Source organism: Mus caroli, chromosome 2 (genome assembly GCF_900094665.2).
Source record: "Mus caroli chromosome 2, CAROLI_EIJ_v1.1, whole genome shotgun sequence".
Taxonomy (NCBI): domain Eukaryota; kingdom Metazoa; phylum Chordata; class Mammalia; order Rodentia; family Muridae; genus Mus; species Mus caroli.
Window position 1 is genome coordinate 66,337,907 of NC_034571.1, and position 15,747 is coordinate 66,353,653.

General features: G+C 48.1%; 1 protein-coding gene across 2 annotated transcripts in view; it reads left to right on the plus strand.

The window, feature by feature from the left end:
* The first annotated feature begins 2,931 nt into the window (after positions 1–2,931).
* Itga6 (integrin subunit alpha 6) overlaps positions 2,932–15,747 on the plus strand; it is a 73,765-nt gene continuing 60,949 nt past the window's right edge. The window contains exon 1 of one of the 2 annotated variants that reach the window (XM_029473910.1): positions 2,932–3,294. In XM_029473910.1, coding sequence (XP_029329770.1) covers positions 3,113–3,294 — 182 coding nt within the window. In that variant the 5' untranslated portion in view covers positions 2,932–3,112. The remainder of the gene's footprint in view (positions 3,295–15,747) is intronic. The other variant, XM_021151742.2, reaches the window with a different exon arrangement.

Here is a 15,747-nt window from a genome sequence, read left to right on the forward strand (position 1 = left end):
GGTTATAATACACATCTGTAAAATATGCAGCTCAGTCTTATATGGAAATAATAACTGAGTCTCAAACAGACTGAAAAACGGGGAATAAACCAGGTAGTGGTGGCACATGCCTTCAATCCCAGCACTTGGGGTTACTGGGATCAGAGAGGCAGGATTTTGACCTCCAAATCTGAGGTCTATAGACCTGGTCTACAGGCTGAGTTCCAGGACAGCCAGGGCTACACAGAAAAAAACCCTATCTTCAAAACCAAAACCAACCAGACAGACAGACAAGAAAGAAAAATGGGAATTAGTGACACAGACACACACCTGTAACTGAAGTACTTGGTGGTGGCGTCATGAGGATAACGAGTTCAAGGTCATCTTCAACTGTCTATGGAGTTCAAGGCCCGCCTTGTGATTTCCATAGGAAGCAATGACAGTCTTCCAAGAGATTCTGTTAGGAGTCTGAGAGTTTGACTCAACACCAGGGATGTTTGGCTTCCTAGGCAGGAAACAGGTGGAAGATAGGCACAACAACTGATAGTTTCTCACCCAATACGGGGATATTCTGGAACAAGCGCCTTCTTCAGACCCGGTTTCATCTCTACAAGTACTGCTCGATTTGCACTGTGCATTTGTAATATTTAAATTTAATTTACTGTAATTTAAATGTCAACTTGAGGATTGAAATCAAGAAGGTAACAATGACCATTCACGTATCATCTGCCAATATGTCTAAGGAAGGGAACGACGGGTTCTCCACAGCCTAGAATTAGTCTTAGGAGGAGGAGGGATGTTCAGAATGGCCATTGGCTAATAGGACTTGAGCATGACCGGTCAGAGGGAGCAGTTGCAGTACAGGGCTTGGACTTGAGTGGAATCTGATGGATCTGGGACACATGCGCAGGGTTTGGCTGTTCAGCACAGCTTTTCTAACCAGTTCAGAAGTATTTCAGCAACATGGCAGCTACATCACTGGCTCCTGGCTGAGAACTACCTTGCGATGAAATGTTTAAATGTCAACTTGAGGATTGAAATCAAGAAGGTAACAATGACCTTGAGGTTCCTTATGTCCAACCATCATCAATTGGATCTGTCTCTCAGGGATAGTGGGTGCCATACATGAAAGAAGAAAACAGCTGTGAGTGACACCCACTAAAAATCACAGTGCTGATATCTGCTACCTCACTGGACGGTCATTTCGAACAGTTTCTCAACGTCCCTCAGAAGCGCTTGTTCAAACCGTGTGATCTTCAAGATTTCATGTGCATTTAGATCCATTATACCTCACCCTGGGGCAAGATGTGAGATTCCTGGTTGGTGGGAAGTGGCACATCTGCTGGGGACTCACTTTGGCAGCTGCTGCCACCTGTGAAGACCACACGTGATATTCACATAGCTTCTCTGAGCAGCTCCGGCTGTTCTCTTGGTACAGATGTAGAAGGACGCTTTGGGTCTCCCTTGGGACTGCACCCTGCTTCTATTTCCTATGCATGCCTGTTAGGTTCCATGGAAAGGCCTATCCGCCTTCAGGAGTGTACAGCCCACTGTGACTCTTACCCAGCTCTGGTCAGTTGGTCCTGACTTGTATAAAGAATTGGCTCAACACAACTAGAGGGAGCACACCACTAAGCAGTTTTCATCCATGGCCTCTGCTCCAGGTTCCCGTCCTGAGTTCTATTACCTGGAAATGTAAGATAAAGCAAACCCCTTTCTCCTCAGGTGGCTTTTGGTTAAAATATTAAATTACATCAATAGGAGACAGGGTAGAACAAAGCCCGTTCAGTAAGTTACTGAAAACCAAGACCCCATGCACAACATATATGCTTTTAAGAAGAAAATCGATTATTTTAACATATGTCAAAATGTTAACTTTTTTTTTCTATAGTAATAAATTGCTTCTTTATTGACATACATCGAGATCTAGCAGAGTGGCTACCTAATAACAACTGTAATTTGAAACATCTGCAACAACCAACTTTTCTGGAGAGAACAGTATTTTCTACTGATAATTGGGTTGTTGATACAGTCTCCTGCCTTTGTGGTTTACTGTCTACATTCATAAGGGAAAACATGCTAATCTAAATGTCAGAGGATAATAAAAAAAAAAAAAGTTTCACTAAAATGTATATTGTTTGTTCTCAACCAAGTTCTGAGCGTCCCTGAAGCAAGTTTTTCTATCCTAAAATAAACATGCCTCAAAAGCCAACACCTCCCTGGAAAGCCCCACCTTAGCGAAACTCAAGCCTTCAAGCCACCCACACGGACCTCTAGCTGTCTCTATCTATGCAGTTCTAACTAGACTAGGAAATTTAGGGTAAGAAAAGAGGACAATAGCTAAGCTCCAGGGCCCAAGATAGAAGGAATCAGTGTTCCCTACCTAGAGGTTCTTCCCACAAAAATCTGAGTTGACTTTTTTTTTTTTTAAACGCATCAGCACAGAGAAAGCCGCTTCCTAGGACTGAATGAAACAGTGTGTTTTTAAGTAGCACAGCACTACCGAAGTGTGTACTAGTGCAACGTTTTCGACGTTTGGGTCCCTGGGGAGCCAGCGAGAATGCAACATCAAGCCAACTCCAAGAGCTGGGCATAGTTAGGCGCGTCTTGAACCCTTGGAGAATGGATGTCTTTGCAAGTCAGCCCTATGCGGCCACATCGGCCCGCAGTTCAGTGACAGGTAGGAAGAAGCCTGGCTAGTCTTGCCGAGCTCCGAGACGCTTCCGGGCAGGTGGCGGGAAGGTGGGAGGGCTGTGGCGGGCGCGTCGCTGCGGGGCGGGACCCGCAGGGAAGGTGCGTGTGGCGGGCGGGGCCTCGGGAGGGGCGGGGAGGGGAGGGGGGGGGGCGGGGGGGGGGGGGGGGGGGGGGGGGGGCGGGGCGGGGCCGGAGTCCCCGTCACTCGATAAAACGCTTGAGAGTCTCCAGAGAACAACGGGCTCATTGAGCGGCAGCTAGCTGCGGGCGTGGGGGAGCGGCCGCACAGAGAGCGTGAGCCGGCCGGGGGTGGGGCCGCGCGCAGGGGCGACCGAGGCCAAGTGGCCGCAGCGGCGCGCCAGGCAGCCCAGCCCCGGCCCCGAGCCCGCGCGCACAGAGGTCGCAGCAGCTCCGCGGGTCCCTCCCACCGCGCGCGCCCATGGCGGTCGCGGGCCAGTTGTGCCTGCTCTACCTGTCCGCGGGGCTTCTAGCCCGGCTGGGCATAGCCTTCAACCTGGACACCCGCGAGGACAACGTGATCCGGAAATCGGGGGATCCCGGGAGCCTCTTCGGCTTCTCGCTCGCCATGCACTGGCAGTTGCAGCCGGAGGACAAGCGGCTGTGAGTTCCCCGACTCTTCCCATCCCCACCGGGGCGCCGCGCTGCGCCAGGGAGAGCGAGGGCGCGCCCTGCTGCCGCCCGTCCCGCGTGCCTTGAGCCTATCCGCGGGCTGGCCCAGCTCGGCTCTGCTCTGCCCTGGCCTTCCCTACCTTGCCCTGCCCTGCCCTGCCGGCTCGCACTTCTTCGGCCCAAGACTTGAGAGATCCGGGCCCGCCGCGCCCTGCACCCGGCGCCTCCTAGGAGCGAGGAGAGCCGAAGGGACAAACCCCGGGCACGGGCCCGGGAGACTTGACTTTCCCCCTCCCCTGAAGTGCTTTCCGCGGTTCTCCACTTCGGGCTTAGTTTGCAGGGACCCCGGCAGGTGGCACGCTTTGCTGAGCTTCACGTGTGCACTAGGGACAGTGATGGGACGCAGGGTTGCGGGAAGTCTTCCAGGGAGATGCAGGCCTTTCTCAAACTCACCGACCGTCTGATCCCCTCCCTCGTTCGCGCGCCCCGTGGAAGTTGGGAAGCCACTTTTTGCTGTCCCGTATGACTTTCCCTGCAGAGTGGGCTCTCCTGCAGGAGATACTTTAACATGCTTCTTAAAAAGCACCTGTTCCTCAGGACTAGATCAGCTGTGAAAACAGGCTTCTTCCAGTCGGTGTGCTAGCTCCCCCTCCCAGCTCCCTGATAGATCAGCAACACTCAAGGATCCTCCGGCCCCAGTGCTGGGTGGGCCTCACGGAGGAGTTAGTGCAAAGTGCCCCTTCTAGGAGGGACTTAGAAAAGAAGGTTCGGAAGTGACAGTCATCCTTCCAAGTGTTTCTTCCAGGAGAAAGCGACTGGCTCTGCCTTTTAAACAGTGTTGGCTCCCACATGACCCAGTTCTTTGATTGGGGAAGATTTTCTCGAGCTTAGTCGCCCAGTCGCAGTGGGGTTACATTCTTGATCCATGCTCATTCCCACAACAAAAGGTCCTCCTCCCCACCCAGGTCTTGAGTTGAACCCAGGTCCTTCCAGGACCAGCAGACCGGAGAGAACAGAGTGCAGCCAAGGGGAAAGGAGAGGCCAGAATTATTTTAAACTGGAGAAAACTCCCTTTTCGGATATTTAACAACTTTGGGGTTTGTGCATATTGTGGACTTCAAAATCTTAAGGTCAGATTTTTCTGATACCACCTGCTAGGTGAAGCAGAAGTCTGTTGTGGGAGGGATAGTCCCGGGCAGGGAGGGGGTCAGACTCTGCAGGCGTGGCATTCTCCCGAAAATACTTGTTGGTCAGCTGTAAATCTGAAGTGAGAGGTTTTTTGTTGTTGTTGTTTTTGCAACTCAAGAGGATGACATTTCAAATCTCAAACACTATTGGAGAAACACATACATTTACCCACGGAGGATTTGAACTTAGTATAGAAGTGACTGTGGGCCAACAGAGGGAAAACATTCTTTGCCTTTATTTAGCATTCTGTCTGTATCAGACCACAGAGATTGGCTTCCTGGATGGACATGTCCAAGCAGATATTATAATGGGGGGAAACTGGGGTAAGAAATGTCCTGGGGACAGTGATTTCAAATTGTGCCTTTAGCCAGGAATCTCTGTTGTCATTAAGGTGAGCAGCCTTGGGCCTGCTAAAACTTGTCACTACCGCAGGGCTTCTCTGCTATTACAGCTGCTACAGGTCCTCCTAAGACAAGTTCTGGTGCCATAGAGCAGGGTTTCTCAAACTGTGGGTTGTGACCCCTTAACAGAGGTTACATATCAGATACCCTGCATATCAGATATCAATATTACGATTTATAAGAGTAGCAATATTGGTTATGAAGTAGCAATGAAATAATTTTATGGTGTGTGTGTGTGGGGGGGGGGGTCATGGTGTATGTGTGTGGGATCACCACAGCATGAAGAACTGTGTTAAAGGGTCGCAGTGTTAGGAGGGTTGAGAACCACTGTTGTAGAGGACGACAGATGGGAGTACCAGGTCAGACCCTCAGATGAGAAGAGACCCATGGCAAGGGGTACTGGGCCACACCCTAGAGCCCAGAGGCAGAATCTGCATCCCAGGAGGCTGTGGGTTCACCTTGTGATAAACTCTCCCAGGTTCAGGAATAGCATCAATCCTCTGACAGAGAAGGATGTGGGTGTCAGTGCTAGCCAGCGAGACCGATGGGACTCTGGGCCCGGTTTCCAAACTCAGTGACAGCATCTCAGGCACCTGGGGATAGACAGCTGAGCTTAGGTTTCTTGGCCATTGGCACTGATAACCATTTGCTTCGAGCTGTGGTTTCTTCACCTGTACAGTGGAGGTGTTTCTGGGTTGTTGTGAAGATTAAAAGAACACGCAAACTGCTTAGTGTCTGCCTGGTCTGCCCAGCATGGACACCTGTTGGCTAAATGGAAGCTGTTGATAGCGATGCATTTAAAAGTAGAATCTCTAGGCCTACAGTGTTGGATGCCAGCTGCCATACAGGTGTGGTACGCGTTGGCCTCACATTAAAACCGAAGGCTCTTGTTTTAAATTAATATCCTGAACTCTCAGTCACACTTATGAACACCAAAGCAGCTAAACTTTACTCCGCCTTAGATTCACTGCGGAAGCAAACTTCTTGAACTTATGACTTTGAGGCAGAAGATAGGTGGACGGGTGTATAAGATAAATGCACAGCTATAGAGAATGTATCATAACATAAGGCCTGGTCTCTCTTTCTTCCTTTCTATTTATTTATTTATTTTGGATTTTAAACTTTCTATAATGCCATCTATATATTCAGTAATAGCTTTAGTTAAGATTTTATAGGGAGTGATACTGTGTCTGAGAGCCCCCAAAACACACTGGATATTGCTGATATTTGGGGACTGTCACATTGGATTAGGCACTTTAAACTTTATCCATGTTTCCCGGAGATAAATTACATAAGACTCCAGCAATTATTAAGCAGACAGCTGAGTGACTGAGGTTGGGTTATAAGCACTTTAATCCTCCGTCTCCTTGGTAGGTGGGGCCCATTCATCTCTAGCTGTGGAAGGTACGAGGTGATGACTGAATAGAATCTATCCTGTGACTCACTCACTTGGCTCTCTTCTGGGCAAGGATGGATCTGTGTATGATCACCTGGGAGGAGCTGCGTTCATGGAGAGAGGCCTGCTTCACTCCTAGTCTTCATTTTCTCCTTTTGGGTTGTTCGTTTGTTTATTTGGTCTCCTCCATATTGTCTGAGCGCATCCCAGGCTTGCTGTTCTCTCCTCACTTGGATGCTTGTTGACTGTTGGGACTTAATCGTCGGATGTAGCTGGAGATCACGCAGTCCATTCTACCCCTTCGTAGATGGAGAAACAGGAGCTGAAGGTCATGAAATGTCTTACCCGAAGCCTTCCAGCTACTTAGGCAGAATCTTAATCAAGATCTGGTTGTGAAGGTGGTATTTCTGGCTCTCGCCTGTGCTCTTTTTGTAAGAGGAAACCTCAGAAACGACCTTCAGATGTGGAGGCATTGGCAAGCTGCTGAGTTCTGGAAATGTATTACAGTGTGTTGATTCATTGAACTGCTTCCCATATAGGTCAGGGCTATCTATTTAAGTATCAGTACATGGACTCTCTTCCTATTTACCCTCATCCCAACTGGCTATGGATCAAGCTCCTTCTAACAGCTAAAGGATGCTACGTGACGGCCTCTCTCCAGGGGTCAGAGGATGTGCACCCAGGCATTTGTTTCCTTGATCTCATTCCTCCAACAGAGTGAGTGCCGAGTGGCTTGGGGCCATCTTCTAAGAACTGCTGTGTCACCTTGAGTCCCAAGAGGAGGGAGAAGAAACCGCAGTAGGCAAAGGAGACTCAGAAGACATATTAGGAACAATACGCTACCATTTAAGAGTTTACAGTTTGGAAGTACTGGCATTCTATGGTAGGTGGCCCCAAGGACCTGGATTTAACATATTTCTGTGACCAATATGGCAGTGAATTCTGTGTTTTAAATAGCAACAGTGGAGCTAAAACAAAAATAGTTATTTGCTCCCAGGTGTGCATGAAACACTGAGTTGTGCTGAGTCAGCTCATCTTTTTAAAAAAACAACAAGCAAACAAACAAAAAAAAAACCCTTCAATTCCAAGAACTAGCCTACCTTAGAGCAATTTCTTCATCCCTTGAATGCAGGCAGCACATGTCTGGCAGTTCTGAGGTTTAAGCTTTATTCATCTTCAGGGGGTGATGTAATCTCTAACTGGGTTATAGGTTCTGTGAGGGCAGGGACCTTAGGCTCCTATTTGCAGACAGCACCTAGCTACACTCTCCAGATACAAAGGGGTCAAATCATACACTCAGTTTCACTTCTGAAATCAACTGTTCTCGCTGAATGGGTGGGTGGGTCGGGGTACTCTGCTTTGCCATTTCTTGCTGGGGGGGGGGGAGGGAGGGGTTCTGGGTCAGCAGTCCCTAGGGAAAGGGAAGCTACAGGAATGATGCAAAGAGACATGGAAGTTCTTGGTTTTTGAATATAGTGACCAAGTCCCAGCTAAGGGACGTGTGTGTGTGTGTGTGTGTGTGTGTGTGAGAGAGAGAGATTTTTTTTTTCAATTACACTTGCCTTTTGCCCTGAAGGCAGACTTTAGAACTTAACCTCCAAAGACAAGCTACCCTGAGCTGCAGTGGCTACACAGGATTTCCCAAGTGGCCTGGTTGTATGAGTCTAGCCAGAGACAGAACCAGAACCAAGCTCCCGAAAATAACTGGGAACCCAATGGGAATGCATGTGGGGGTACTTGGGAATTGATGGTGAAGATAATAAGTGGTCTTGTGTAGACATACATTTTTTGCAACCTAATTTAAATAGGGTTCAACCACCCAACAGAGGTAGTGGAAGAGAAAAGTTACTAGGATATGGGAGAAGTGGACCTGTTCAGCAGTGGTTCTTTGGGGATGAGCCCAACCTTCTTTGGCAGCAGTTCAGTCCCATAGCAAACACCAAATACGAATCAGCAGCTGCCAACCGGTCCTCTAGGTAGGCAGACACCAGGCACGAACCAGCAACTGTAGTTCAATCCTGAAGAAACCACCAGGCTCACCCACCGACCTAAGGCAAGGTCGCAGAGGCAGCAAGCTGTCGCAGGAACCTCTAGAGCAGTGCTTGGGCGAGTTTCTCTCAGTGGCGGTGTTATCACAAGTTGAGCTCAACAACGCTATGTAGGGCGAACCAATTCATGTGTGTCTTTATCGAAGAATACCGAGGTAGAGCAAACCAAAGTTCAGTGCTGGTCTCCCACTGTCTGTGGGGTCATTCATATTTATACTCCTTCATCAAGCGTCTTTCACGTGTTTGCTATGTCCAAACATCTTTCACCTGTGTCTACTTTAGGAAAACATCCTTTCACCTGTGTACCCCAGCAAAACATCCTTTGACATAACTGACTTTCCAAAGAACTAGAAGTTCCCACTTCATTCTTGGTTATGTTTAACTTCTTAGACACACTGTTGACTGCCTACTTAATCCTTGTGGGGGGCCCAAGAGTCAGAGAATGGGCATCTTGGGGTTGGTTGACACTGCTCTGACAGGCTCTGAGATGAATGGGAGGACTGTATGCTATGAGAATGGTGTATGTGGCCAGCTCGGTCCCCACTGTATCTTCCTTGTGGGTTTGGGTACACCCCCTAGAATCAAATAACTTGATCATTTGGAAGGAACTTAGTGGTTTTTCAATGTCTGCTCATCAAGGTAACTCCTGGGGGCTCTTCCATACAAAGTAGTCTCCTGAGGTTGTCCCATATCAGTGGCCTCAATTTCCATACCTGTGACCCCAGAGTCTGCTCCCACAGAGCTCTGGGTTTGAACTAGAGACACATCCCTCATGTATTTGAAGGTAAGTTTGTGAGGTGCTGGGGAAGAACCGAGCCCAGGCTAGACGGAATCATTCCCTTTGCTATCCATGGCTTTGTGTAGGACATGAGCACCTTACACTGGTTCTGGCCAGAGGAAACACATTTGTGTTTGTTAAATAAACCTGGAAACCCAGGTTGTGAAAGGTGAGTGTGACAAGTTGGTCTTAATTCTACACCTCGGGGAGATGAGTGTGCATCCTTTGGGCTTTGGTTTGGCTAGTGTTGATGTGTTCATTTCCCTTTCCTTGGGTACAGCAGTTACCATGCACTAGATGGATTGTTTTTCTCAGAAGAGCTATCTTGTAACTTTGAAGCAGTCAGTAAATCCCTGTGAGGTCTCAGTATCCCTGAGAGCTGAGTGGGCAGATGTGTGGAGAGGCATGAAGGGCTCCAGCACAGCCAGGTTGACTGCAGAGAAACACCCTTGGAGGGCAACAGGGGTGGGGCACATTAGTGAGAATTGCCAGCTGTCCGATGACCGGGATTTGTCCAGCCTCTGATTGTGAAAGCCCCTCTCTGTTTGGGGTGGGGGTCCTGAGCCATTTATACTCTTCCTTGCCAGAGCTGGTTTACGTTTCAGAGTCCTTCACGTTTATCAAATGCTTGATGGGAACGAACTTGCGCAAACATTGCATCTAATTGTTGTCAACCCAGGGTTGAAGGATGCACGGGAAGGTGAGGAAGCTGCCTTTTCTGAGGCTTGTTTACCTGACTTTGGCGTTTGTGAGCAGCGATCTCTTAGAACTTAGAGGCTGATTGTGAATGAGTTACCCATGGAGGCACAGGTAGTTGGGACCTGTTCTTACTTAGTGCCTGTCTACCTAGTTGCAGGATGGGGTTGCCAGCGTTTCATCTGCTGCTGTCTGGGTCTTCTGTTTACATCAGCAAGGGAAGATAAATCGACCTGGTGTTCCTGTGCCGATGTGTTCCCAGGACAGCGGCTTTCATGGGAGCAGGCCCTCCCCACCTCACCCTCACCTGTGTCCTCGTGTCTGACTCTCCGGCCATGTGGTTAAATCCCTAACTGACACATGGCAAGACTGCCAAGGAAACTGCCTAGTTAGGAAGGTAATTAACCTAGGAAGTTAATTAAGAAAGAAGCCGGGCGTGGTGGCACACGCCTTTAATCCTAGCACTCGGGAGGCAGAGGCAGGCGGATTTCTGAGTTCGAGGCCAGCCTGGTCTACGAAGTGAGTTCCAGGACAGCCAGGGCTACACAGAGAAACCCTGTCTCGAAAAAAAAAGAAAGAGAACTGTTCTGCACTCAGGGTGTAAGGAGACATACCACTAAAGGTGTGTGCAGAGGGCCAGAGCAGGGGATGGGACCCAGGAGGGCTGTTTGCATGCTTATCTATCAACCAGGTGGCTCTATTTTCATGTCCTGCAATCTGAAACTTCAGAAAAAGCAAACAAACCCACATCAGATACAGTATAAGAAAAGCGCTTTAGAGAAATACACGTTTGAGCCTAAGAGAGTAAAAGGAAAAGCAGTCAGTCCATTGGTAATCTGAGAAGGATGCTTGGGCGAGCAAGCTACGTGGAGAGCAGGCACTGAACGAAGCACCGAAGCACCGGGAGTTGCCTGTTTACTAAATCTGCTTGCTTTGCTTGCTGATACCCAGGTCACGGTGGTTTCTTCTTGTTGACAAGCCTATTCATTGGTACTTGGATTGTCTTAATTATCTCTGCGCTGGGTGTCCTACAGACAGGATAAGCACTTCAGACCTAGAGGGTAGGATGTTACGACTCCTTAGCCAGGCACCTACTTTGCCTTTCTCTTCAGGACGTGCTGCCGTTGATTAAGATCAGTCTTTAGGTTTCTTCTAACTCATGATAGAAAGTGAACGAGAGGCCCACAGTCACATGACTTACAGGCAGCCATGTGGAACGTGGGTTTGAGTGTGAGGCTCTTCTGTTAATGCTTTTCGCTGAAGTGAAGCCTCTCTGCTGCTAATAAATCTGTCAGATCTTGGCCTGGCCTACTACTTAGAGGGAATACAGTGCTTGCTTCTGTACAATGAAGGTGTTGAAGCAATTTTCCAAAACTACCAAAAGATTGAAGATAGGAGAAAATTTTGGGCTTTTGGGCATTTACCATCCAAACTGTACCACTCAGGCTGATGAAGAGGCCTTACATGAGGTTGGACATACAGAGATGGCTTGAACTCTTCTGAGCTCTTCTAGAGAGGCTCAAGAGCAGAAGTGTTTCCAGAAATGGATACTCCAAAGGTCAGCAGAACGTCACCTCTTAGATAAATGAGAGGCGCCCTGATACCAAGGACATGGTAAGGTCATCTCAGATTCCTGTGAGATAAGGCTGCTTAGAAAGAAAAGCCTTTTCAAATGCACTGTGTTTACAAAGGGCCTAGGCTGCTGCTGAGAAAGAAGTGTGGGGCTGAAGAGGTATCCTACCACTCAGTGGGTATATCCAAGAGGGAAGCAGGAGCGATGTTGGTCCATCTCTCTTACTCATATACATACACACACGCACACACACAAACACACTCTTTCACAGTCACACTACACACACACACACATACACACAGAGTCCCCTTGGCTTAGCAGAAGACTGAAGAAATTTTTCAGTGCCCCAGGATAAGAAAATGAGGTCATTTGTATGTGTATCAACATATGTATTGATTCTCCTTTGTTTCCTGATTCAGTCTAAAAGACATAGGGATGTTTAATCTTTATTTGGACATTAGAATGGAATATGCCCTGGACCTGTCAGAGAAATCATAGCCAGCCTGTGCTGGTTTTCCTGTAGCTGTGGTTCACTGAATACACAGTCACTACAAACTCAGTGTGTTTCAGGCACTGTTCTAGTGATGGAGATACTACAGCAAATAAAATAGACAAAAATCTGTCTTCTCATGGAGAAGATAAACAATAGACAACATACATAGGTGTTTTATGGTAGGTGACAATAAATGATAAAGTGGAGAACGGGGGTTAGGAATGGTGGGGGTAGGGCTAGGGAATGGTTGGCAGTAGGTCAGTCCCGCATAATTTCATTGAGAAGCGGATGCTAGAAAGAATAGCTTGGAAGGGTGGAGGGTTGGGGACTCGGGGGAAAGGGGGGGGCACACGCTGAGGCACGTGTCTGACATGCTCAGAAAAAGTCAGGGGACCAGGAGTCTGCTTGGAAGCCTCTACTCTTGTAAAGTAAGAAGCCATTTAGCACTGCGAGGAAGGTTTTAAATGATCCTCTCTGGCTGCTACCTTGAGTATGTTCTTGGTGAAATAGAGGATGAAGAAGGGCGTGGCTGCACACACCTGTAATCCCAGCTCTCAGGAGGTAGAAGCAGGAGCTTCTCTAGTTCACAGGGAGCCTGGGCTACGTAGTTCCTGATTCAAAACAACAACAACAAAAAACAACAATGGAAAGAGATAATGCTGATTAGGAGGGGTCTGCAGTAATACACAAGAGATGAAAGTTTGAACCGGCCTCTTAGCAGTGAAGACAGAGACAGTTGGAGCTGAGCAGAGCGGTACATCCCTGTAATCCTAGCACTCAGCAGGCTGAAGCAGGAGGATTGCAGATTTGCAGCCAGCTTGGCAAGAAAACAAGAACAAGTGGGTGGGTTCTTGCTACAAGTTGGGTTTCATGTGGACAGTATGTAAATAGAAACACAGATGCGGGGGTGGGGGGGGGGACTGTACCCCAGGTTTGTGAGCAGATGGGAGAGTGTGGTTGTGTAAAGGTGTGGGGAGGATGGAGACGGGACGGATTTGCAGGTCAGAATGGGAGTTGAGATTTCTAGACAAGCATATGTAGTTACTGGTAGGCAGTTGAATGACTGAAGTTCGGGTAGGTTTGGGTGGTGGCCAGCTAGAGCAGGTCTGAGAGAGCCAGGTGACCCCAGGCAGCAGTACTAGAGGTTTGCTCTACAGGGGAGCAGAGCTGTGTGGCCTTAGGGAAATGGCATCGGAGGGGCTTTTGCTTGTTTTGTTTTGAGAACCTAGTGAGCAGGTTTGTTGAGGACGGTTCAGAAGACAAGGAAAGTTCAGGCAGGGAGGCCAGGTTGCAGGCTGATGTCTGCCAGCAGGGGATTGCTCAGTGGTTGGGGGACTTGGCCTTGTAATTGGAACACCCGTGGCTTCTCGTAATAAGAAAGGAGAAAGGCACAGGGGCAGGTAGGTGGAGAGGGGTCTTGGAGGCATGGGATTTCGCCGGCAGATAGTCCTTGAGCCTGGTTACTCTATACTTAACATGGAAGCTTGCCTGGTGTGTTGGGAGGATTCTGTCAATTTGATACAGACCTAGACATATCTGGAAAGAAAGAAATCTCAACTGAGGAATTGCCTCCATCAGACTGCCCTATAAGCAAGTCTATAGGGCATTTTCTTGATTAATGAGGGAGGGTCCTCACTGTGGGCAGTGCCACCCGTGGCCAGGCGGTCCTGATTTGTATAAGCAAGCCAATAAGCCTTGTTTCTCCATGGCTTCTGCTTTAGTTCCTGCCTCCAGGTTTCTGTCTTGAGTTCTTGCCCTGTATAATGGAAGACAACAGTAAACTGAAAGAGACCCTCAAGTTACTTTTGGTCTTTATCATAGCAATAGAGGGCAAACTAGGACCCTGATAAGAGTAAACCCACTCTGCAGAGGCTGATAGACAGAGACTCAGTTCTAGTTCCTCGACCTTCTGTTGGGTTCTCTTGACTTGTCTCCAATCAGTTGTAGTCCTGGTCACATTGCCTCTAGAATTGTTAATACTGGAGCTCTGCATACAGGTTCTGTCCTGTCCAGCGAACAATAGTCCTTCTAGAGGGGGAGGCTTTGGGGATGAAGGTAAAGGTTATGTTGCCTGTGTAGGGTTATAGATAAAGTTGGAAGGAGTTCACAGGCAGATGGCACCATTGCAGTGTCTGCATGAAGGGAGCATAGGACTCGGAAGATGAAGAAATAGGAACGCATTAAACATGTTTGCAGGGCTTCATTTGTCTATGCTATATTTAAGCTACGGAGAGCCGCAGCTTTCGTTGTGCTGAATTCCTACCAGACTCATTTGCGGTGCAGGGAGAATTTGTCCTGAATGGAGGTAGGCTGTAGTCAGAGAGTCTGGCACTGTACAGTCTGCATGATTCCTTCAAGCTGAGGTGGTACAGTGGTGGGCACATAACCATGCATTGTGGAAGTGAGTATGGTACTCTTTTGTGGCCAGGCCTTGCTTCCTGAGCTACATGGCCCCGTTTGTAACCAATTTAGCCAACACTTATTGCTGCTTAGGACACTGAAAACCTACCCTGCCCCAGTTAGGGGGACTGAATTCATTCTGTTCTTTTAAAGTGGCTTGTGACCTTGCTGACCTGTCAGAGAGGTGGAAAATGAGGACAAATCTGCACTTTGGTTCTGTTTTGCTATCATTTTCTTTTCTTTTTTTTTTTTTTTTTTTTTTTTTTTTTTTTTTTTTTTGTTGTTGTTGTTGTTTTTTCGAGACAAGGTTTCTCTGTATAGCCCTGGCTGTCCTGGAACTCACTCTGTAGACCAGGCTGGCCTTCAACTCAGAAATCCACCTGCCTTCTTTTTTTTTCAAGACAGTGTCCTACTGTGTATTCCTGTCAGTCCTGGAACTCGCTCTGTAGAGCAGGCTGGCCTTGAACTCAGAGATCTGCTTGCCTCTGCCTCTTGAATGCTAGGATTAAAGGCATGGCCACCACAGCCAGCCACCTCCTGTCATTTTCAATCTCTTTATTGAAATAATGGCATGGGCCTTCAGTAATCTAACAAGAGATAATCTCTTTGAATTACATAAAAATGAATAATCAGGATATCAGCATCCGTTCTCCTGGGTATGACACAAAATATGGAACATCTTCCTGAAGTGGCGTGGTGGCTTGTTGGTTTTAAGTTTTTAAACCCTGTATCGTTACAGTGCAGGAAGGACTGTGTGAATTTCTAAATGTGAAACATGAAGCTTTTAGTGACATTTCCTGACACTCACTCTCTGCTGTTACCCGTACATGTTCACCTATCCTCATCACCTCAACCATTTAGCGTTTTTATGAAATGATTTGAGAAGCACCGTCCAGTGTAACCTTTTCTGAAGACAGAAGACTAAGACCCCTCCCCACCAAAGCCAGTGAGCGGCAGGAGGTAGTAATGAGCCCTAAAGCCAGTTGCCTGAAGCCTCATCCACCTGACCCACTGCCTGCCTTCCGATGGAGTAGCCAATCTTTAGAATTAAAGCTAGGCTCTCTGATCATACCTTTAGAGTAATATCCTAGCTTTGAAAAATGTCCCCACACGGTGGCCTAAAACAGAGTGCAGGCACACAGGCGGATCTCCTTTTCTCTCCTCTGCTGATTGGCACTTTGCTGAGTGGCGGGATTCCTTGGGCTCGCACTTGTCAGCCTCTGCTAGTATGGAGTGTTTGCACAGAAGAGAACACTGTCCGCTTGCCCTGCCCAAATCCCTTGTGTATGAAGGGTACTCTGAAAGTGTGTCCTGGGGAGATATGGTCACTCTTAGTTTGTGGCCCCGAAAAGAACAGGCATTTCTAAGGCTCTTTGAGTTGATTTAATTCCTCATCTACATCCGTGGCTCCTAGGGAGTAGGAATGGGATGACAGGTCTTTGGAATGATCCTTATACGCTAGTTAAAACGA